The 24,380-nt window shown below is 43.7% G+C and overlaps 1 protein-coding gene across 1 annotated transcript in view; it reads right to left on the bottom strand.

Annotated features, from left to right (window-relative positions):
- MYOF (myoferlin) overlaps nucleotides 1-24,380 on the bottom strand; it is a 225,995-nt gene that overhangs the window by 111,219 nt on the left and 90,396 nt on the right. Inside the window, 8 exon segments of the mRNA XM_068258907.1 lie at nucleotides 202-379; nucleotides 3,591-3,704; nucleotides 5,639-5,760; nucleotides 12,607-12,645; nucleotides 16,152-16,234; nucleotides 20,384-20,427; nucleotides 20,507-20,575; nucleotides 24,043-24,146. Coding sequence (XP_068115008.1) covers nucleotides 202-379; nucleotides 3,591-3,704; nucleotides 5,639-5,760; nucleotides 12,607-12,645; nucleotides 16,152-16,234; nucleotides 20,384-20,427; nucleotides 20,507-20,575; nucleotides 24,043-24,146 — 753 coding nt within the window.

Raw genomic sequence — 24,380 nt, 5'->3', positions numbered from 1 at the left:
TTTGTAGAGGGAGGAGCAGGAGGAAGGCTGTGCTATAGTAATATTTGGCACCGGGAATAACCTTTAAAATAAAACTATAGCATAACCTTCTGATCATCTTAAGTCTCTCAATAGCTTACTTAAAAAAAAGATTAAAAAAAAACACATCAAACTAAAAGCTATACATTTAAGCAAGAGACAACAAAAATGACAATATGTTACCATCAAACACTGCACGGCTGTACTGCGTTGTTGACGCCAGGGGTTTGCAGGTGCTATCAAACTTATTCCCGTAATTCCCAATACTGACTTCAAACTGGATGGCTTCACCGATATCTTGCAACATCGTGGCAGAATGGAAGACTGCGCACAAGCTGAACTTCCTCCGACGCTGGTATTTCTGTATGTGAAGGAGGAGTGAAGACATTGGTTCATATTAAGGCTTTAATCATCTAAACTTTTTTTTTTTTTTTTTTCTTTTCTTTTTAACCCTCTAGTGGGCATCTTTAATAAAGTTATTTCCATCAATCATATAAGCTACAATGGACTTCACATAGAATTGTGTTGGACACAATTTTTAGGATTATTAATTTATTAGACGTTAGGCTTAAAATCATGTGTCAAACAAGGTCTGTGGGCCGAATGAGGAGCTTCAGAGTTTCAAAAGTGCATCTCTGTAAGCAGTAAAAGGACAGCACACAACTGACAGTGTTTCTGGATGACACATTGTAAGTTTGTGGTGGGATGCAGCAACAACCCATGGGACCCCTCAGCAAAATGGCCATGGGGGCCCCCATTTGGGATCCAAACACCCTTGTGTGGCTAGTAACTCCCCCCCCCCCCCCCCCCCTCCAATGTTCCCTTTAGTTATGCCACATAGTTTAAGGCCTGGAACCTACTACAAATCGCCAGTTTTTAATGAGCGTTATGTAAGTGATTTCATGAGCGTTTTCTGGTGCTTTTGGGAACGATTTTAAAAAGTGTAAGCTTTTTGGCCAGCGATTGTGTAGCAATTTTAATTCAGATTGGTCCTTGCAATGTATCAATTTGTTTACGGTTTGCAGTAACTTAAAAATTGCACACTAATCTCTATGTGTATCGATTCATGAGCGATTTGCCAGCGTTTCAATACTTTACATTGAAGCGCAAACTCTCCCAAAATGCTGCATGTTCTGTGATTGCAATTTTGCTAATCGTAATCACTACTGTGGAATTTGTTACATTTACATTGGCAGAGTGCTTAGGAAAAGCGCGATTTAAAGCGCTCCCTAAGGCCTCTTCACATCTAAAAATCAATGACGCCATCGATTTTCAAATTTGTAGGCGATTTTTCTCCTCCCGGCGCTTGGGTGGGCGCTGCGTTGTTTGTAAAGCGCTTTTAATAAGCGCTTTTTCAGAGCGATTACGTTTTTACAACTCCCTGACGCAAGTCAGGAAGTGAACTGATGCGGCAAAGAAATACAACGCATTTAGTCTTAAAAACGCAAACACTGCACAAAGTGATTTTGCGAGCGGTTTGTGTTTTTCCTATACCTTCCATTGAGGCGAAATCACCTCAAAAATGGCACAGGCAGCGCTTTTCTGAGCAGATCGGAAACGAACTGCTCAGCTGTGAACTCGCTCATAGGGAATCATTGCACAAGCGCTTTGAGGGAGATTTTGAAAATTGCCTGCACTTGAAAAAAAGGGCAAAAATGAACTTCGTGTGAACACTACTCAAAGAAATCACTCCAGTGGGTTCCAGCCCTGAGACTCTTCAATACATGGTAAATCTTAACAATCTGGCCCGTAACTTGGACTAGGTTTTAGATTTTGGCCCCTTACATGAGTTTGACACCCCTGGCTTAAAAAATATCTCCATTCTTCACAGAGCCTGAAGGGGTTGAGTCGCTCTGAGTCGTGCTGACTATATAATGGATTTTCAGTATATCAGGAGAATGAAATTTGTGGTCTTGTTCTTATGGAATGGAAGTCAATGGGAAAAATGTCAAATTGGTGGAATTTTAGATAGATAAACTCCTCCTGGTGCAATGTGCATAATATACAAAGTCAAAGGATAAGTGTATTTCTAGAAATATGCCAAGTTGGAGGAAAAAAATGAATTACAGATTTTTCACCCCAAAAGAGACAAGAACTTAATGATTGCCAGAAATTGAGTGCAAATAGGATGTCCAGCATCTTTGTATAAAACCCATTTAGAGTGCTTCTGTAAAGAACGGAAATACTGAAAATTCCCCTTGAGGATATGGACTAGTCCAAAACGTGTCAGATATTTATTATCTACTGTAAGCAACAGCAACATAGGAGAAAACGTAATTTATAGCTCCTATTGTTGAAGTATACTAATTTGTATGTGTTTAAAAAAAAAAGTTCATTTTTCATGCCAGTGGTCTTTTAAAAACCAGCTGGGCGTTCTGGACGAGCTCAGCCCGTCCAGTACCGCCGCACTGGATTGCTCAGGCCCTGGTGGGCCGATTTGCATAATTTTTCGCGTTGATGACGTCAGTCCGATCGTCGACATGGCGACGGGGGAAGCCCATACAGGAAATCCCAATCAGAACGGGAGTTCCTGTTGGGTATTTGCGCCGGCGGCGATCGGAGGGGTGGGTGGGATAGCGAAGGGAGGGGGGAAGCAGGTAGCTAGCACTAGGCTAGCTACATGTTAAAAAAAAAATTACCCAAAAAAACCCTCCCGTGGCCGTGCGCCGCATATAATCAGAAAGCTAGGGAGGTTAAAAAGCAAACAGACACATTCATACAGTACATACAAACACAATCTTGTGGAGCTTCTAGATCCAGATGGACAGAGAGGTACAGGCCAGTCAACAGGACATTATGGTAGAAGAGAAGTACCAGAAGACAGCAGTGGTAATAGATATAGCAGCACCAAGTGAAAGCAGATTCCAGAGAGAGGAGTTTGAGAAGGTGGATAAGGAACAGAGCCTGAAAAGAAAAAAAGAAAACTAGGAAGATGTGGAAAGTGAAGGCCACAGTGGTTCCTTTCGTGGTAGGAGGGAGGACTCTGGACTGACTCCTGACCTGGGAGCGGGTCTCAAACAGATGCCAAGATCTGCATCAGAGCTCTCCATCCAGCAGTGCTAAGAACAGATAATAAACCATGCAGAGCCCTCAAGTCTCAACGCCTCTGGCAGAGAGCCTCAGTTTCAGGACCACATCAGTCAACACAGTGCAGAGGTGTAGCAATAGCCATAGTGGAAGTAGCAGCTGCTGGGGCCCTGGAGCAGAGGGGGCCCAGTGGGTACTTCATGTATTCACCATTAACTTGTGCTTTTTCACCCTCTGACTTAGTCTCAGTGCCCAAGAACTATGTTCAGTGTTGATTGCATGAGAATGTAAATTGCCCAAATACCCATTATCCATAGGGTAGGGAAGGTGGCATTGCTAAGTGCCTACATCTGAGAGCCCCATGGAAATTTTGCTATGGGGCCCCATGATCTCAAGCCATGCCAATGACAGTGTCAGAAATTCAGACCAACACCCCCCCCCCCCTCCCCCCCCCACCAATTCATTTTACCATTGCATATTTCCCATAACATTAGCACACCTATAATGCAACAAGATCAGTTAGTTAAGGTGATTGTCAGTATTACCTCTACAACGAGAATGTCATCACTGGGAATCTCCTCTATCTTCTTACCAGGTGTCCCATCCAGCTTTGTTAGCAGTTCCACAAGGAGTCTTCCTCTGTAAGCCACACCTTCTCCCTGTGCAAATCAATTTCAAATAGTCAAAAAGAGAACGGCTGTGTGATTTCAAAGTATGTCTTGAAGACAACTTTCTGTTTCGTTCAGTAGGCACCACCTGTTAGATGGGCTACAAAGAATATTACAATAATGATGGTATCTTGCAGGAAAAGAAGCACTGGCTGCATGCTCTCTCTGCAACCTCTCCATACAATGGTGTGAATACCCAGCTAGTTCCCAGTCTTTGAAAAAGGCAATCCTTCCAGCTCAGCTCTAAGCATTGCAGGGAGTAATGGCAACCCACATATCAGCTAGCTTATATATAGGTTATATAAAACATGTGCATGTTATTGTACAAAGTTCCTAACAGACCACAAACATGGACACCCCTGTATCACAGTCTGCCACTGGATTAAGCCAGGTGTGGAATACGGGGTGACAATGGCACCTGCTCTGTGCAGCTTATTACTCATGCAGCAAGGAAGGAAATTCCCAAGTAGTCTGTACTTCAACAACAGAGATTCCAGGCTTACAAAAAGCTTCAGTCAGTTTTCAAAATTCATAGCTGAGTGTGAATTGAAATAAAAGATAGTTTTTGATAACGCTGAAGTCTTCTGGAATAGCAATATACATTGTTCATGTCCTTTTTGATACATATTGGTCGACAAATATTTATGTGTGTATAGACCTGTGCTCCCTTATACATGTGTCTTTCCTATGTGGCTTTTTGAAAGGCGAGACTGTATCCAGAGGTTGATAGCCTGTATTTCCAATAGTTCTATAACTATACAAGTTTGTCGCAATTTTCAATGAAAGTGGAGTAATTTCAATGAAAGAGTAGTATCACTAACTAGCAAAGCTTGCCTCCGAAGCCCTTACAGGGGAACTGAAGTAAGAGGTATATGGAGGCTGCCATATTTATTTCCTATCAATCAATACCAGTTGCCTGGCAGCTCTGCTGAACTATTTCTATGCAGTAGTATCTGAATAACACCAGAAACAAGCATGCAGCTAGTCTTGTCAGATCTGACTTTAAAGTCTGAAACACCTGATCTGCTGCATGCTTGTTCAGGGGCTATGGCTAATAGTATTAGAGGCAGAGGATCAGCAGGGCTGCCAGGCAACTGGTATTGCTTAAAAGGAAATAAACATGGCAGCCTCCATATACCTCTTCAGTTCCCCTTTAAATCATCTTTCCCTTGGAAAGCTAAAGTAAGTCCTCAAAAGACTTCTTGAGCAACACTGTAGGCGAAGCAGCAGATTTCAGCATGTCTGCTGCCCGAATTACGTGTGTCAACCCCAAGTTGCTACAACTTGAAGATGCAATAGTAATTGGCACGGGCTCAGAGTTTGAGCAGGAGCAGTGTGAGCTGTTTTTTGGCTTCACCCTGTGCTACGAAATGCCCCTGTGCTAATAATGAATGGACTCCACTGCAGGATGCACTCAATACACCTAAGCCTTGCACTGCTCTAGTTCCAGGCAAGATACTGCGCATGGAATTTGAATGCTCTCCCCATTTTTAGTCTCCTTCAGACCATTATCCAAGTTGCCAACCTGGCACCTACACTATGGTAGAGAGGCTAGCTAGAGATGTTGGAGTTCTAATTTGGAAAAATGAATTAAGGGCTTTACTTCACTTCAGCACATTAGCTAGTGGACGAGGTCAGGTTTGTAGTCTATGTTTCGCTTCCGATGCCGCCTCCCTCCAAGCTGGAAGCATCGGAGTCGTGTGATGTGCGGCGTGAGTGACCTTCCCATAACCTTGTCCACTAGCTTCAGTGCTAAAGTGCACTGTTCGGCATAATTCAACTTTCTGAATGCAGGATCCTGAATTCGAACCACAACATTATTGGAGCACACCCTCTGAGGTACACCAATTGCTCAATGACCTCTGCAAAGCACTTTGGAGAAAGTGTCCGCGCTACATAAAGGCATTCAAAAATTTTCATAGTACCTTCCCGAAGTTGAGATCATCGTAGGGGTCAGGAAAGCCAGTGAATTCTCTCGGGCTCCCGTAGAGGTTCAGATAACAAGGGCCAAACGTGGGCAAAAACCCAACCTCCTTATCTGGTGTAGCTGATGGAGAGTAAGAGATCATGATAAGCATGGACAGCAAATGTAGGAAAACTATGTCCTTAAATAGGAGTTGCTCCTATATAATGTTGGTAGTAGTATGCTTTAAATTGGAGTACAATTTTCAATTTCCATATGCCTTGCTTAACTTGGATACATTCAATACAACATTGTCCCTCATATAAGAGCAACTTGTATTTTAGGAATAGCTTTCCATACAAGACGATGCTATTCTGTATCCCATTCATCTTTAGGTCTTTACCGCTAAACAGATTACAGAATAGTATAGCCTTGGGCAATCAAGAGCTTTGAAATCTACACACAAATTAAGAAATTAGTATTTTTAATATTCAGGGTGCTTTTTTTCCTGTGTAAATGTGAAGATCTGTCATTCTCAAGTGCAATCAGGCCAAATCTTATGCCTCCGGACTTGTCTGGATACGTGATGAGCTTATTGTATGCAAGTCATTGGTTCTGCGGTAAAACATGGAACACACAGCACATGGGCGATAAGCATTCATGTTATCAGCCAACACAGCAAATCGGATTGAGGGATATTTCACGTTTAGATTAGCTTATTGGATTAATTGTTTTGACAATCTGAGTTATGTAGCCGATTTTCCAGTAACACACAATGGCATGAGAAAAGCAATTAAGTTCATATGATATTACCGACTCTGGTTAGTCAACTGCTTGTTAAAGATTTAAAGTAAATGTCAATTTTAATAGGTACAACTTGCAATTAGAATTCTAAAAGAAAATTTTACCAAGGTAGGAAGGTGCCTGCAATTAGTTAAAAAGGTGCCTGAAATCACAGGATATGAGATAAACATGCATGTACAGTCCCAATCCTACAAAGATCTTCGCTGTGTTTTTTCCCTCACTGTAAGGGTTAAATATTCTGGGTTATAAATGACTCAATCTCTACTTTCAGATCTGATCCAGACATAACAAAAAAATTATTAAAAACTTTTGCTTTTTAACAAATTAAGAGTATGGGATTTTTAGTAAAATCTCATATAGAATTAGGACTATAGATACAATTGTTTATCTTCGTTTATTTTCATGTCAGGTTTCCTCTACGCAATAGAAATTTTAGTTATTTTAGGTTCTTTTGCATTCAGTACTGGTCTAAAGCAGGAGGCCAGCCAAAAGCATACAAGTAAAAACGGTGCTGTGATCATTTGGTTGACCCGGAAAACTGCAGGTATAACTACTGATCGTGTACTATTGGGCAATGGGAATATCGGTAATTTATTACAGATAACATCGCTAAGCCTATTCTCACATGAACCTTCCCCTCTATCGATACCTAACCAAACAACCCCCCCCCCCCCCTTGCAATTTATGCAGAGGTGTATCTAGGGAAAACAGAGACTATGGCAAACACTAGAGGAGGGGGCACACCGCCTATCATTTCAATGTGTAGTCTCGGTTGAACTGGTTTTGTCCAAGCTGAAGTATTTACGCCAATGTCTGTTCTTCCCTAGTCACTATAACCTCCCTCTGCGGATATCCACGTTGTGCGATTACGAAATATATTAGGTGCAACAAGCACTTAGATTACCTTCTGGCCTTCGTTATATGCGGTGTCTAAATCCCATCATTTAATCACTATGATTGAATTGCTTATGTGACATGACCCTATGGCGAGTAACCTAGCCCCAAAGCCATGCACCTGCCTGTATGAGAGAACGGGTGGCTCTGTAGGAAGTGCAAATGTCACAACATAGATTTAGCCCTAGGTGTGCATGCACTATTACTTTGCACCAATTATCCAGTTCACACGCCACCACTGGATCTCTGATGCAGGCGGCAGATGCGCAACTCTGTGCTAGGCATGGGCACTTTAGATTCATGCAGTAGGGAAAAATATTTTTCTGTATTATCGAATGAAACATTGAAAGGGGGTGGGAGGGTGTTGTAGAGCATGAGATATCCTTATAAGGTGAAATATTTTAAAAAGGGAACCTGTAAGTAACTACAGATTACAACTGCTCAGATGTGACTCTATGGGCCCCCCTGTCCACTGCCGCTAACAAGTGCTCGGCTGGTGCAAGAGAGCAACTGGCAGGTGGTGAATTCACAGCCTGCAGCTGCCAGTGTGAAAGAGCCCTAAAACTACAAAAACAAAAATGCAAGTCTTATTAGATCACAACTGCTAAATTAAATCTTTAAATCTAAGCCAGAATTTCAAGAAAAAGAGAATTTGGGAGTTTTACATCAACCCTAAAGCAATGCAGAGCACACTTCTCTATACCTTGAAGCCTTCTTTATTGTTTCCGTGGATTTCCAGGCAGAGTGCATACAGCAGTGCTGAGCACTAACCCATACCAACCAATCAGCATCATGTAAATTAATGCATGTGTGTAGACGATCACTCAAGCCAAGTGAAACGAATCAGTGGTGTACTCTCCTAGTTCACTGATCCTTAAGGTGGCCACTAACGGTCAAATTTCTAGTGAAAAATCGTTCAATTGGATTTTGGTCAAACCAAAATTTGGATTTTCTTGTTGATTGTGATAGATAGGAAGCAAAAATTGGTTCGTTGATGGTGTAGTGAACGATTTTTCTTCCGATCAGAATTTGATGGCCCAAACGATTTTTCGCTAGAAATTTGATCGTTAGAGGCCACCTTTAAAGGACAATTGTAACGAGAGGGACATGGAGGCTGCCATATTTATTTCCTTGCAAGCAATACCAGTTGTCTGGCTGTCCTGCCAACTCTCTGTGTCTAATACTTTTAGCCTGAGGGCCCATACACACTAAGGCGATTAGCGGGTCATTTACCACTAATCACCAGCGATCGCTAGCGCTTTTTAAAGCTCTAGTGCAATGTTAACTATACGGCTGTGATCTCACTGCCGTGATCGCTGGAGATTTGCCCTGAACGCTCTATATGCAGCATTTTTGAGCGATCACGATTGAAATACATTGCGATCGCTCAAAACCGCAAAAATGTCCTGTAAAATATACGCATTAATCGCGTAGAAAAACGCCCGCGCTAATCACTAGCTTCTTGCAATCTCAAGTGTGACCGGGGCCATAGACCCTGAGCAAGCATGCAACAGGTCAGGTGTTTCTGGCATTATCGTCAGATCTGACAAGTATAGCTGCATGCTTGTTTCTGGTGCGATTCAGACACTACTGCAGCCAAAGAGAACAGCAGGGCTGCCAGGGAACTGGTGTTTAATAGGAAATAAATATGGCCCCTTCCTTATTCTTCTCACTCCAGTTGTCCTTTAATGATCACCCAATGTTTAATTATACCTGGGGGTGTCTGCACAGTGCAAAAATATACATGATCCTTTGCTAGTGGATATTTTGTTGAGGGCCAGTCCATGATCAGTGGGCACGAGTTACTGCACATCACTGCTCTATATGCATTCACATAATCCCATGTTCAGCAGAACACCATGATTGGCAGTATGGATAGTTAAATCACTTGTGGTATCAAGTACATTTCACATTAATTTTGGTAGATAAGAGATCAATGGTTCCCAGCCTTTTCCGTCATGTGTCAATGAAACTTCCAGCTATTATATTATGCAGGTCCTGATTTACTAAGGTATTCCAAGACAGGAGAACAAATGAGAAAAGGAGAGCCCAGGTTTAAATGAAATAAAACAAATCTCATTATTAAGGGATTTCAATCCTTATTTGGGTCATATGACCCTGCTGACAGGGTCATATGCATAGTATTGACACCACCCACCCCCTTCACCGGCACTCACCTAGTGACATACCAGCTGCTGGACAGGAAGTAGGTTAATGGGATTCCCGGGTTTCCCTGGCGTATTTCCGTCTTTTTACGCATGCGCGCCACACCACCACCGACATTTAAAATCCCTGCATCACCCATTGACTTAAGATTACTACCGACGCATCTGCGTCACAGCAGAAGTCCAACAGTAATGTGTCGTAGACTTTGCAGTGCTTTGCCAGCAGTTCTGGCACTTATGGCCCCATTGCATTACCATGTGGTAAAACAGGGTAGCACAATGAACAAGTGTAAAAGGGGCCTTAGGGCTCATTCGCACTAAGGTTGATTTGCAGTGTTCTCCCGCAAGCGAATTTGGAGAAATTCTATTGAAAATCAACAGGCTGCTTCTGATTTTGAGGGGTGGGGGTTGGATGAGGGGAGAGGCAGCACCGGCTACATTTTTTCACATATTGAAGCATCGTATCACCATAGCCATGTATGGCATGACTACAAGGTTTCAGATTCGTGCAGAATGGTGGTATAGTGTATGGCACTTTCGCCATTCAGCGCTGGGTGCCCGGTTAAAATCCCTGGTTTTTATGTTCTCCCCATGTCTGTGTGGGTTTCCTCCAGTTAATTAACACCCCCCCCCCCCCCCCCGAAAAAACAACTATGACGGATATGGGACTATGGCAGGTATTAGATTGTGAGCCCCTCTGAGGGACAGTTAGTGACAAGACTGTATATACTCTGTAAAATGCTGTGGAAGATGTCAGCGCTGTAGAAATAATAAAAAAAATAAAATTCTTGCATCAGCACAAGTGCCAGTGTCTTTCTCAGAGTCTGATGCAGACACAAGTGGAAACGTACCTTAAGGCTCATTTCCATTAGTGGCAATACAGAGTAGTTCCTTGCATGCAACTTTAGATGGAGAATTCAATTGAAATCAAACAACTGCTTTTGAATGTGCATGCAGGGAAAATGAAATGTACGGTCGTCATTTTTTCACATTACACTTTTTAATGCCCATGGGCTAGAAGGATTTGGATGCGTACTCCCATCAGAACAGGTGGCGGCATGCGTCTTGGAGAGGCACAGCAGCACAAATGACAACAACCCCTTAAACGATCCTCAATGTTATCTGCGATGACAATTATCTGAGGTGACAATTGCAGGCTTCCCAATACCAAGAAGATTTCAGTAAATCAAAGCCAGCTTAGATGGATCTCACGTTCTCCAACCCTGAAAAACCTCAGTAAATCAGGCCAATATCATTCCTTCATTGTTAGAGACCATTATATAATTTACAATATCAAAGGCCAGGAAATCTAATGTAGATATTGTGGGTTTTTACTAGGTTTGTGTTCCCTTTGGGGAGATTTTTCTTCAACTCCTGTCCCTTGAATATCGATTGTTTTAACACAAACCCTTGTGGACCAGAGGTCAGGAAATGAGTGATGGGATGGCGAGGCACAGAGTTCCAAAAAGAATGTTCCATATGAAGGAATCTGTTCCATTGTGGCTAGATTTACCCCCAACTAGGACAGGAAGTAAGACATTTTCCTAGAGTTGGTCTTCAAGAAGCAAGAATTAAACTGCTGGAAAGTGCTGACACATGACCTGTACTGTCGCTACACACAGCTTTGGAACCACTGTATTGGATATTGAAATGCATGCAGAAGAATGAATCATTAGTACAAAGCAGTTAGTATTTCACAAATGACAAATGAGAATTTAACAGACAGCATGCATATCAGACAAGACTGGATCCATTTGTAGACCTGAATAATTACACTGGAAAACTAAAGTGTGGGATATGGTATGCCAGAAACAGAGGTCTCCTGTCACTTGGTCTTGATCCATAGGACGGCCACATTCTCAGATTCAGGCCAATTCAGAAAAACATTTGAGCACAGGACAGATGTTTCCCTTGCTATGTTGGGTAGAAACGGACAAGCAGAAAATTCTCAGCTGATGCAAATTTTATGCAACTGTATTCAGCTTTGAATGGGACCAATCAAATGCAGTAACTGATTCTGATTGGTTTGATTCTAAGCTGCTAACTTTGCACATTTACAAAATGTTTATCAACTTGAAATGAACATCTCATTGACCAGGTGTAATGTTGGCTACGAAGCATGGAATAGTAGACCAAACTGATTGCTACTTTCTCTGTTTTTAAAGTTTGAGCTAATTTAGATTCAGAATAGCTCATTGTATACAGTCATGCAATGATGATGCAAAGCTGATCGGATTCCATCAAGCCCAACCTCCCAAGCCAATGTAGGGTTTCCCTTTCCTGATAAATATACCAAATACACCCCAAACTCCCAGCTGATCAAAAAAGCCAAAAACAAAACCGTAGTGCTGCCAAAAGCTGCCAAACAAGAGCAGGCTTGTTTGGCTGCAAATTCTATATCTGCATTTAAATGGTGCTTAGATGCTTTCCTTGCGTTGAAAGACATCCATGGCTAGAATTACTAGGTAATGCCCAGTGGTGTTGATCCAGGGATTTTATCGGATTGCCATCTGGATCTGGAGACGAGAAGGATATTTTTCCCTTTTGGGGCAAATTGGACAATGCCTTGTAAGGGTTTTTCACCTTCCTCTGGATCAACAGGGATATATGAGGGAGCAGGCTGGTGTTGTACCTTATTCTCTGGTTGAACTAGGTGGACGTATGTCTTTTTTCAACCCAAATAACTATAACTTTCACAATTGCACTGACTGCTGTAACCTCATTGGATTGGATAGTGAACACTAACTGGGTTTGCAAGTGATCTTATCATGGAAGCTGTTTGGACATTCTAAACAGGGCTACAATGATCCAGTCACCTTTATAGAGTTTTGAAGAAGTAGAGAGTACACACAAATATTGTAAATAGAATAATTCCTTCATGCCCCAGTGCCAAAACTGTTTTATATGTACATGCCTTTTTTTGTTTTGCTTCACCAAAAGAGTGTAAGCGAGCAACCCATAGCAACCAATTGTGATCCACAGATTGAAAAGGTGAAATCGGATTGGTTGCCAAAAGTTACTGAACATCACTGCCCTTAAAATTTTTCATTAGCCCCAACAGACTAATCTACAGTTTGGGCAGTGGGGTGGCAAATCAGGATAAATCAAGTCACACCACAGTATACACCTTCCAGTGCTGAAGACCCAACTCCCGTTGTGTCACTGTCTATATTGTAAAAAGAAAACCGTTAAACATTTTATGATGAACAGCAGCAGGAGAACAACCATAACATTTATTGCAGTTTATCCAAATGGCAATCAAGTAATAAAAGAATTAAAAAACAAACAAACAAAAAAAAACAGAAGAGCTCCCCTCCCCCCATAAAAAAAAAAAAAAAAAATACAACCTATACCCTAACGTTCCAGCTTAAACCGTGACAGTGCCCTCTCCCATTTTATTAACCCACACCATCACTACAGATGCTGCCAGTTACATCACCTCCAGGTGGCGTGACACTCGACATGCTGCTTGACCAACCACGATGGAAAACTGCAGTGAGGTTTGGAGTGAAGAATTTAAATGACAACTACAAAATCTGGATGTTGCTCAAGACAACATATTGACAAGAGCGGCACAGTCAGACATAAGAACAAAGCTACAACTTCCAGAAACATACACAAAATAGTTTACAGGACACCTGAACAGAGATAGGGAGGCCATATACAATGCAGATAAAAGTGATGGGGTCCGCACAATGTCTCTATAGATTAGTTTATTAGGGACATATCCCAAAACAGCAAATTGAGCACACAGCTAACAGGTTTCGGACCCAACCTGGTCCTTAATCAGCCAGTGCCTATGATTAAAGGAGTCATCAGGCAATATAATCTACCCCCCCGATCTACTTACCTGTGGCTTCCTCCAGCCGCTTGCAGTGGACATGTCCCACGCCACAGCTCCGCTCTGAGCCGCCAGCCTGGGGTTCCTGCTGGTGCAGAGGGCAACCTGGAGGTTGTCCTCTACTGCGCCTGCGCCACTGTCAATCAAGTCCACGTTATCCAGATTGTACTGCGCAGGTGCAGTTCTGCATCTGCGCAGTACAGTCTGGACTTGATTGACAGCAGCACTAGCACAGGAGAAGTAGAGAACGTCTGGTGAGACACCATGCAGGGACCCCAGGCAGGAAGCTGAGAGTGGAGTTGTGGCGTGGGACATGGTCAACTGCAAGGGGCTGGAGGAAGCCCCAGGTAAGGAGATCGGGGGGCAGTTTATAGTGCCTGATGACTCCTTGAAGGACCAGTTTGGGTCCGAAACCTGTTAGCTGTGTGCTCAATTTTCTGTTTTGGGACATGTCCCTAATAAATGAATCTATGTAGACATTGTGCGGACCCCCTCGCTTTTAACTTTACTTCGTTTAGGTGTGGCTCTGCTTGGTCCAGCACTTAGTCTGTTGAGTGTAGCGGACACCTTCATTGCATATACAATACAGGTTGCCTGGCTTCCTGCTAATCTCTTTGGTTGCAATAGTATCTGGATTACACACCTGAAAGAAGCATGCGGCTAATTTAGCCAGATTACTGTCAGAAACATCTGACCTGCATGCTTATTCAGGTTCTATAGCTAAAAGTATTTGAAGAAGATGATCAGCAGGAAAGTCAGGCAGCTGTTATTGTTTAAAAAAAAAAAAATATGGCAGACTCCATAGCCCACTCGCTTCAGGTGTCCTTTAAAGTGTAAAAATGTTAACGTCTTCCCAAAAGAATAAACACAACATACTGTACTCAATTGGCATAAATAAAAAGACCGCTTTATTCAACACAAGAAACCTGTATACTGTATTTTCAGGGATCTCCTGCTTTGTGATTGAACATGTGCTTTACAGTTTCAGTAGCGATAGCTCAAAAGCATAACTGAACCTGATGAATAAAGCTCCAATATGCCAATTACACAAAACAGGTTTCCTTTGTGGGTACAAGCAGTCCCTTCATTTTATAATATAAATAATAAAGCTGAAAGCTTTGTTCACCACTTGGCCAAGTGCATTGCTCCCCTCCTTACCCCGCCCACAGGAAGCTGCTCAGTTATTACCGTAGTCATTGTCCCTCCTCCCCTCCCGATAGCTTATAGTACAGTGCTCAATACCCACAATGCCTAATGCAAGAAAAGCTTGCTCCAAACATGAGACACAAATAGTGCGTGTACACACCTTTATATGACTATTTTAATGTTAGGCAGGAAATCTTATCATCCCAAATCAAAACGTCCTTCCATTTCAACAATTTGGTTAGGCGACCATCATCTAACGCATAGATGTCAAACTCTGGCCTACGGTCCAAATCTGCCCGCAGAATCATCAAAATTTGTCTATCACGTGGTTTCCCTACTTGTCATTATATTTGGCCCACCCTAGACCACCAGGTATTAGAGGTGAAGCCCAAAAGCACCAGGAAAGCCATATGGGGGAGGGAGAGGTAAAGCACTAGGCCCCAGGGAATTTTATAGGGGAGGAGGTGGGGCACCAGGGAACTGTTTAGAAGTGGGAGGAGGCATTAGCAGGGCCAGCTCTAGACTTTTTGCCACCTGAGGCAAACGTGTCAGGAGGAACAAATCACCCCCCCCCCCCCCATTGGAATGATCACACAGCAGCCGACAACTTGCACCACACAATAGCTGCGGTGAGCCCCTCAGAAAACACCCTCAGTATAGGAAGGTAGCCAGGTTTAGGTGCCCTCAGTATTGGTAGCTAGGTACAATTACCCCCAGTATAAGTTAGCCAGGTACAGTTGCCCCCAGTACAAGTTAGCCAGGTACAGTTGCCCCCAGTATAGGTTGGCCAGGTACTCGTCACTTCCTGTTTCTGCCTGGTGCTGTCCCCACACTTCTGCCGCCTGAGGAAGTCGCCTCACTTGGCTTCATGGGCGGACCAGGTCTAGGCATTAGACAGCCAGGGAACTGTATAGGGGAGGGAGGCATTAGTCACAAAGGAACATTTATTAGGGAGGAAGGTGGCCACTAGACATTGAGGTTGGCCTGCGACTTTGTCCCAGTGTTACATTTTGGCCCACATTGTATTTGAGTTTAAACACCCATGACTTGTGCAGAAATGTGCAGAACATTTAGATTAGAAAAGTCATTTGTTAGCGCTATTCAATGTACAATATTTAAGAGAGACTACCAAACAGCGGGCAAGGGATTTTCCTGTGCTAGTAAACGGCAGTCAGGGCTTGTTTCCACTGTTGCGACGCGATTTCGGCCGCATTCCGACGCTTGTAAAAACGCATGCGGATGCGTTTCCACATGCGTTTTTACCCGCGATTTCGCATGGCAGGGTGCCATGCGAAATTAACCATGACACTGCCAGGGCTAAATAAAATTGAAAAAGGTGCGAAATCGCACGCGAAATCGCGGGTAAAAACGCATGTAACAAACGCATGCGTTTTTACTATTAAATACATTAGCGGCGATTCGCACGGATTCCCGACGCAGGCGAAATCGTTGGCTCTTTTGTGCGTTTTTTTCACGCTGAAAAAAACGCACCTCAACAACGCTACAGTGGAAACAGGCCCATCCACTTGTATTACATGTGCGGATCTGCATGCGTTGGACGCATGCAGATTCGCGATAGTGGAAACGAGCCCTCAGACTAAAAAAGCCCTGTGCAGGAACTGATCAACTAAGTATTAAAAGAAAAAAAAAAATAGAAAAAGAAACAAGTTACTGATTTATCTCACCTTCCATATCACTGCCCGAAGATGCAATTTTAGACAAGCTCAATATAGTTGTTCCAACTGCATCATTCTTGGTGAGTCTGTCCCTGCATAGAGAAACACAAAACAATATTAGTTGATCAAAGTGCATTAATGAGAAATTAATACAAAGTAAGTTCAGTTTATAATCTGAAGTGTATCATCTGGTTTAGTTTGTTAAAAGCAAACCTGTGGAAGATTCAGCAGACTATGTTATGCACTTAGACACTTCCCCCTTGCTGATACTGCTTATTCTGCTCCCTCCCCACATGGCCTGATACACCTGCCTCCCCTCCTCACAGCACAATGCTGTACCACTCAGCCCCTTCCTAGCACGGTAGGACGCTGCACACTCAACCACACTTCCACCATGTCTGGATGCTGCGCACTTAGCCCCTTCCCACCATGGCAGGATGCTGCGCCTTAAAGAGGAACTGTGGTGAAAATCTTAAAATTTAAAACACATACAAATAAAAAGTATATTTCTTCCTGAGTAAAAATCTCCTATGTTGCTGTCACTTACAGTAAGTAGTAGAAATCTGATCTTACCAACAGATTTTGGACTAGCCCATCTTCTCATAGGGGAGTTCCTAGGGTTTTCTTAATTTTTAAAAGCACTTGGTGAATGACATTTGCTCCGTCCAACTGCCAAAATAGTGTGCAGTGAGCAGGGAGGCTGGCCAGCATCATTGTGTTAATAATTTTCATGTAATGTCTATATAAAAGAATAAAGGCCATGCTCAGAATCACCCATGAAGAGATGGACTAGCCCAAAACCTGTCAGTGATTGAAGATTTCTACTACTTACTGTAATTGACAGGAACATAGGAGAAAAGTAATTTACGACTCATTTTACTCTGGAAGAAACATACTTATTTGTATGCGTTTTAAATTTTATGATTTTCGCGACAGTTCCTCTTTAACCATTTAACGGCAAGCATACGTATTAAAACGTCATGCTTTCCCCTATTAATGGCAACATGACGTTTTAATACGTCGCGCGTTCCCGCCGCCGCTCCGCACGTGTCCGCGCCGCTACCGCCGCCGTTTCCGTCGGGTTCCCGTGCTGGGTGATTGGGGAAGAGGACCGAGCGGTCCTCTACCCAATCGCACTGCCTGGAGTGAATGGACGCGACCGCGAACAGCGGCCGCATCCATTCACAAAACAGGAAACTGTCACAGTTGCTAAAATGTAAAAAGAAAAAAAACTTCCTAATGGGAGAGTGTTCACTAGCGCCATCTTGTGGCCAAAAAGTATATTGCACATACAGGCAAATACATAATATCCACACAATATTAATAAAATTAAATTACATTTCCACCCTTTCCCCCCCTCAAAAAAAACCGACTTTAAAAAAAAAAATCAGCTATAAATAAATAGTTGCCTTAGAGACTCAGCTTTTTTAATCTATATTGTATGAGGGAAAAATAATTTTACTTTATTACATAGGGGCTTGTAATTATGGCCAGAACAAAAACAAAACAAAACAGAAAAACACCACCTATATTTCAAAATAATATATTGTCGCCATACATTGTGATAGGGACATAATTTAAACTGTTTAATAATCGGGACTACTGGGCAAATACAATGTGTTGGTTTTATCAACAGGAGCATGTTTAATTTTAAAACTATAATGGCTGAAGACTTAGAAATAACGATTTTTTCCCATTTTTTTTGTATTTTTCCAATTAAAATGCAATTAGAATAAAAAAATTCGTAGCAAAATGTACTACCCACAGAAAGCCTAATTGGTGGCGAAAAAAACGAGGTATAGATCATTTCCTTGTGATAAGTAGTAATATAGTTATTAGGGAATAAAAGGGAGGAGCACTGACAGGTGAAAATTGCTCTGGTCCGTTAGGGTAAAAACCCTTGGGGGTGAACTGGTTAAATATCGCACAATCTACTCCTTCCCCAAGAGCAAGATACAGTGCACTGAGCACCCCATCTACACTTAAGTTCCCCCTTCACTGCAAAACACCATGTTCCAAGATCCCTAAGAGCTTCCGCCACTAAGCAAAGTACCACACTCTGAGCTGCACCCTTCCCTCAGCAACATACCTCACTCATTCCCACACAGCAAAATACTACGTGCTTTTTATTCTTTGTACAAGGTTTGCCTCACAGTGTGAGCATTCCGGCTCTCATTTAAAAAATGAATCAAAATAAAAAAAAAAATGGTGGCCTGTGAGAAGTGAGAACCCAACCTCCAAGTAGCTTCCAAAACCCGGACTGCATATATGGTGCACAGCTGGCTGCAGGATTTGGAGGGAGGGGAGGTGGCGTTCCCAGTATCAGATGAAGACAGGAGATGGAGAGCAGTGACACCACCTGTGCTAACTCTAAACCAGGGGTAGGGAACCTATGGCTCGGGAGCCAGATGTGGCTCTTTTGATAGCTGCATCTGGCTCACAGACAAATCAGTAGAGATTGATTCACTAAGCTACACTGCTCAAGAAGCGCAGCTTAGTGTGGAAGCGTGAGTAACATTTTCAAAGTAAGCACGCTACTGCTGTAGCATGCGCTACTAGCTTACTATCGCTCCCTCAAACTAACGGCCGCTCCAATTGTACTTGTATTTAGTTTGAAACACTGTATGGCTCTCACGGAATTACATTTTAAAATATGTGGCGTTTATGGCTTTCAGACAAAAAGGTTCCTTACGCCTGGTCTAAAGGCGTACAGGCCGGGTACCCAAGTACTTTCGAATAAGCTTAATAGGCAAAGCATTGCTCTATAGGTTGGCAATAGAGTTGGGCCGAACCTCCGATTTTAGGTTCGCGAACCGGGTTCGCGAACTTTCGCGGAACGTTCGGTTCGCGTTAAAGTTCGCGAACCGCAATAGACTTCAATGGGGATGCGAACTTTGAAAAAAAAAAAAATTATGCTGGCCACAAAAGTGATGGAAAAGATGTTTCAAGGGGTCTAACACCTGGAGGGGGGCATGGCGGAGTGGGATACACGCCAAAAGTCCCCGGGAAAAATCTGGATTTGACGCAAAGCAGCGTTTTAAGGGCAGAAATCATATTGAATGCTAAATGACAGGCCTAAAGTGCTTTAAAACATCTTGCATGTGTATACATCAATCAGGTAGTGTAATTAAGGTACTGCTTCACACTGACACACCAAACTGTTCACTGAACAGAACAGGTATACAGTGGCGGGTTCACTGAACAGAACAGGTATGCAGTGGCGGGTTCACTGAACAGAACAGGTATGCAGTGGCGGGTTCACTGAACAGAACAGGTATGCAGTGGCGGGTTCACTGAACAGAACAGGTATGCAGTGGCTAGTTCACTGAACAGAACAGGTATACAGTGGCGGGTTCACAGAACAGGTATGCAGTGGCAGGTTCACTGAACACAACAGGTATGCAGTGGCGGGTTCACTGAACAGGTATACAGTGGCGGGTCCACTGAACAGAACAGGTATACAGTGGCGGGTCCACTGAACAGAACAGGTATACAGTGGCGGGTCCACTGAACAGAACAGGTATACAGTGGCGGGTTCACAGAACAGGTATACAGTGGCGGGTCCACTGAACAGAACAGGTATACAGTGGCGGGTTCACAGAACAGGTATGCAGTGGCAGGATCACTGAACAGGTATGGAGTGGCAGGATCACAGTACAGGTATGCAGTGGGCTGAGGGCTCACTGAACAGAACAGGTATGCAGTGGCAGGATCACTGAACAGGTATGGAGTGGCAGGATCACAGTACAGGTATGCAGTGGGCTGAGGGCTCACTGAACAGAACAGGTATGCAGTGGCAGGATCACTGAACAGGTATGCAGTGGCAGGATCACAGTACAGGTATGCAGTGGGCTGAGGGCTCACTGAACAGAACAGGTATGCAGCCAGGAAGAAGTTAAGCCTAACTAATCTTTCCCTATATGAGAGACTGCAGCAGCTCGCCCTACTCTCACTAATGCAGGCACACGAGTGGCCGTAATGGCCGCCGCTGCCTGCCTTATATAAGGGGGGGTGGGGCTCCAGGGGCTAGTGTAGCCTAATTGGCTACACTGGGCCTGCTGACTGTGATGTAGAGGGTCAAAGTTGACCCTCAGTGCATTATGGGGCGAACCGAACTTCTTCCGCAAAAGGTTCGCGTGCGGTACCCGCACGCGAACCACCTACGTTCGCGCGAACCACGTTCGCCGGCGAACCGTTCGGCCCAACTCTAGTTGGCAACGTTATGATAATAAGTAACTTACCAATCAAAAACCGTCAATTTGATATTCTCACACACAGAGGGAAACTGCAAAAAACACAAACAAGTAAGTATGTTCACATAGGAAACACCAAAGCATTTGTCTGTACACTTATGTGCAACTAACCTTTATTTGCAGATTGACAGCCTGGTTCCACTCCGGATTAGCATTCTTCTCAATGATCTTAGTAGAGACCTGTTAAAAAATGCGTTGGAATATTTTTAAAAAGTTCTAAAACCACACAGATGCACAAACATACTCCGTGCTGGATTTGAACATTTTACTGCCCAAGGCCCACTGTCACCAGTCCATTTGCCCCATCCTGTGCTCCACCGCCCTGTGTTGTGATTCCCCCTCATCCTGTGCTCCATTGTTCGCCCCTGTGGAAGCAGCGTGGCCAAGGTCAGGGTCTGTGACCGCTGCACTTTACACATTTGGCAGTTTAATTACCCGAGTGTGCAAGCTGCCCGCCCCTTGCTTTGTGGCCTTGCCTCAAATCCAGCCATGTCACTGGAGATCTTGGTCTAATGTGGAATAAGCCCCATCACCGTGAAACACCAAGCGCCTCCCTGCACATTTCCTTCAGAATCCTTTTGCGCCATTTGTAAATTCTGTGATGTGGCAGAGATCTTAGATCAAATCTCTTAGGGCTCGTTCCCACTGTTGCGACGCGATTTCGGCCGCATTCCGACGCTTGTAAAAACGCATGCGGATGAGTTTCCGCATGCGTTTTTACCCGCGATTTCGCATGGCAGGGTGCCATGCGAAATTAACCATGACACTGCCAGGGCTAAATAAAATTGAAAAAGGTGCGAAATCGCACGTGAAATCGCGGGTAAAAACGCATGTAACAAACGCATGCGTTTTTACTATTAAATACATTAGCGGCGATTCGCACGGATTCCCGACGCAGGCGAAATAGTTGGCTCTTTTGTGCGTTTTTTTACCGCTGAAAAAAACGCACCTCAACAACGCTACAGTGGAAACAGGCCCATCCACTTGCATTACATGTGCGGATCTGCATGCGTTGGACGCATGCAGATTCGCGATAGTGGGAACGAGCCCTTAGTGTCCATCACCAGCAATGAAAATTGAAAGTGATCATACAACTATTGGTATACAAGCAATATTTCTCAACCAAGGTCCCCAGAGAACTTTGTAGGAGTCCCCCGGCATTTTTTCCCTTTGGAGATGAGCTGCCTCAACTGGCAGGTTTAGAAACTATCAAAATACCATCCCTAGCTTCTCAATTCCCTCTTCACTCATATTCTGCCCATCCCGAATTGTAGCCTAACTACTTGTTCATCACTGGTGCAAATGGCCACGGCACGGTTATGACACATTACACTGGTGACAAATAATCATGTGGAATGTCAGAACTAAGAGTGTGAGTCCAGCAGATAAAAATTAAAGAGAAAAAAACACTAACACTGGGTTAATAGAATGGGGAGTGCAATAATGGAGGGCATGAGGTAGATGCTCTGTAAAGGCAAAAACATGGAATGTGGATTACTACAATAGAAAAAAGTGTTAAAGCAGACCTGAACTCAGAATTTCTCCGCTCTAAAAGATAAGCAACAGCATACAGGGTACATTTCTCTCAGTTTGCCTTGTTTCTTGTGCAAGAGTTCTACTTTAAGCCTAACTTTTAATTACCAAACCTACTATAGGATAAATTCCCTCTCCCTCTGTTAATGCAGGGGGTCCCTGAGATCCGAAAAGGTTTTCAAGAGCTCCTCCAGGGTAAAAAGTTTGAGAAATCCTGGTTTAGATAGTTAAGCTGCTCAAACACGAATAGACTGCAAAACAAATCAACTCCTCTCTGATCTGGATCAATTCCTACCACACACAGCACATCGATTTCAATAGGTAATATATTGAAAATCAATCGAACCCCTGTGTAGCACTGTTTGATGTAGTGCAACACTATGGGCTGAAGATCTGCCTCCACTCTTGCCCCACCCCCAATTGACCTAGATCTTTCATCCTGTTGGAACACGTCTTGGTCAAATTTGATTGAAAATGGATCAGTTGGACGTGGAGGAGACATGGAGCAGATTCCATCATAGTGATTGAATAGGACAAGAATTGAACTGGAAAAATCCATAAGCATATGTGCACCTTAAACGATGGTATAAAAAAAAAAAAATCAGTTTTAATCACCTGGGGCTTCTACCAGCCCCCTGCAGCCGTCTAAGTCACTCACAGATCCTCCTGTCCCCCGCCGCCAGCTAGTTTTGTTTTCCCCCCGACAGGCTTACTGCAGATGCGCAGGCCTGGCCTTGCGTCTCTGTGTTCCCATCCGCAATAGCGTCCTGTGGAGGTGCAGGATGCCATTGCGGACGGGAACAGAAAGAAGGCTACGCGTGGCCAGGCCTGTCGGTGAAAAGAAACTAGCTGGCAGTGAGGGACAGGAGGACCTGTGTGTGACTGCGAGGGCACGGGACGGCTGCAGGGGGCTGGTAGAAGCCCCAGGTGAGTAAAACTGATTTTTTTTACCATTGGCTTAAAGGGACACTGTAGGGGGGGTCGGGGGAAAATGAGTTGAACTTTCCCAGGGCTTCTAGTGGTCCCCCGCAGAAATCCTGTGCCCGCGCAGCCACTCACCAATGCTCCAGCCCCGCCTCCGGTTCACTTCTGGAATTTCAGACTTTAAAGTCTGAAAACCACTGCACCTGCATTGCTGTGCCCTCGATCCTGGTGATGTCACCAGGAGCATACTGCGCAGGCCCAGTATGGTCTGTGTCTGCGCAGTACGCTCCTGGTGACATCAGCGGGATTGAGGACATGGCAACGGAGGCGCAGTGGTTTTCAGACTTTAAAGTCTGAAATTCCATAAGTGAACCGGGGGCGGGGCCGGAGCATCGCTGAGTGGCTGCGCGGGCACAGGATGTCTGCGGGGGACCGTTCGAAGCCCTGGGTAAGTTCAACTCATTTTCCCCCGACCCCTACAGTATCCCTTTTAAAGTGTATCTATGACTTTTAAAAAGCAGAAAGTTGGATACTTACCTGAGTAGAGGGAAACCCCTGGATAAAACCCCTCGAGCCCACCTTTCCAGTGCTGGGACCCTCTGAACCTATTCGTCAAGGGCTTGACAATCAGTTTTTCACAGCCGCACTCCCGCCCATGAGCGAGCAGTGCGCAATAGAACAAACACAGCCACTCGTGTACGGCCTTTTCCTCTGAACTACTGAGCAGGCCGATGCTGTACCTGTGTGGCTGCACTCTTACATGGATGGGAATCCAGTCATGAAAAAGAGGGGTTTGGCAACCAGCAGTGGGCTGCAGGATGATCAGAAAAGCGTCTGGAGGATCCAGAGGCTTCCCTCTACTGAAGAAGGTACATCACTTTTTTTCCCCTTTTAAATTTACTGTTTTGCTTTAAAAGGGAACCAGAGTGTGAGACATATGGAGGCAGCCGTATTTATTTCCTTTCATTTCAGAAACACTTGATATGCTGCATGCTTGTTCAGGGTCTATGGTTAAAAGTATTAGAGGCAGGTGATCAGCAAGACAAGCAATGTGCATGGTTTAAAAGAATAAATATGTCAGCCTCCATGTGTTTCTCACCTCGGGTTCCCTTTAAGGACTTCATTTAGCATTTGGGTTAAACTTCTTTTCCGCGCCAGGATGTCTATAAAGTTTAAGAGTTACTTTTTACCTTTTTCCCAGCAAATGACACTTCTACAAATGGGTCAACCAAATTCTTCTTGTCAGAGTCTGCCCCGAAAAGTTCTTTTACCGACTGTGCAAAAGCATCGTCCACTGTGGAAGCAAATAGAGTTAAAGTAAAGGATATGTCTGCCATTCTTTCAGATTTTCATTTTAATCCTCCAGTATATTACTCAAATTAAATAAACTGAACTGGTACAATTGTGTTAATATTTCCCAAGTCTAACTAAAAAAAAAAAAAAAAAAACCCGACATTTTGAGATAGGTGAAAAAAATAATAGTTTTTTAGATATGGGTTTCATTTAGACATTAGAATAATTAGATAAG

The sequence above is a fragment of the Hyperolius riggenbachi genome, chromosome 10 (assembly GCF_040937935.1).
Source record: "Hyperolius riggenbachi isolate aHypRig1 chromosome 10, aHypRig1.pri, whole genome shotgun sequence".
NCBI lineage: Eukaryota > Metazoa > Chordata > Amphibia > Anura > Hyperoliidae > Hyperolius > Hyperolius riggenbachi.
Note: the sequence above shows the minus strand (reverse complement) of the source record. Positions and strands in the feature narration are given on the sequence as shown.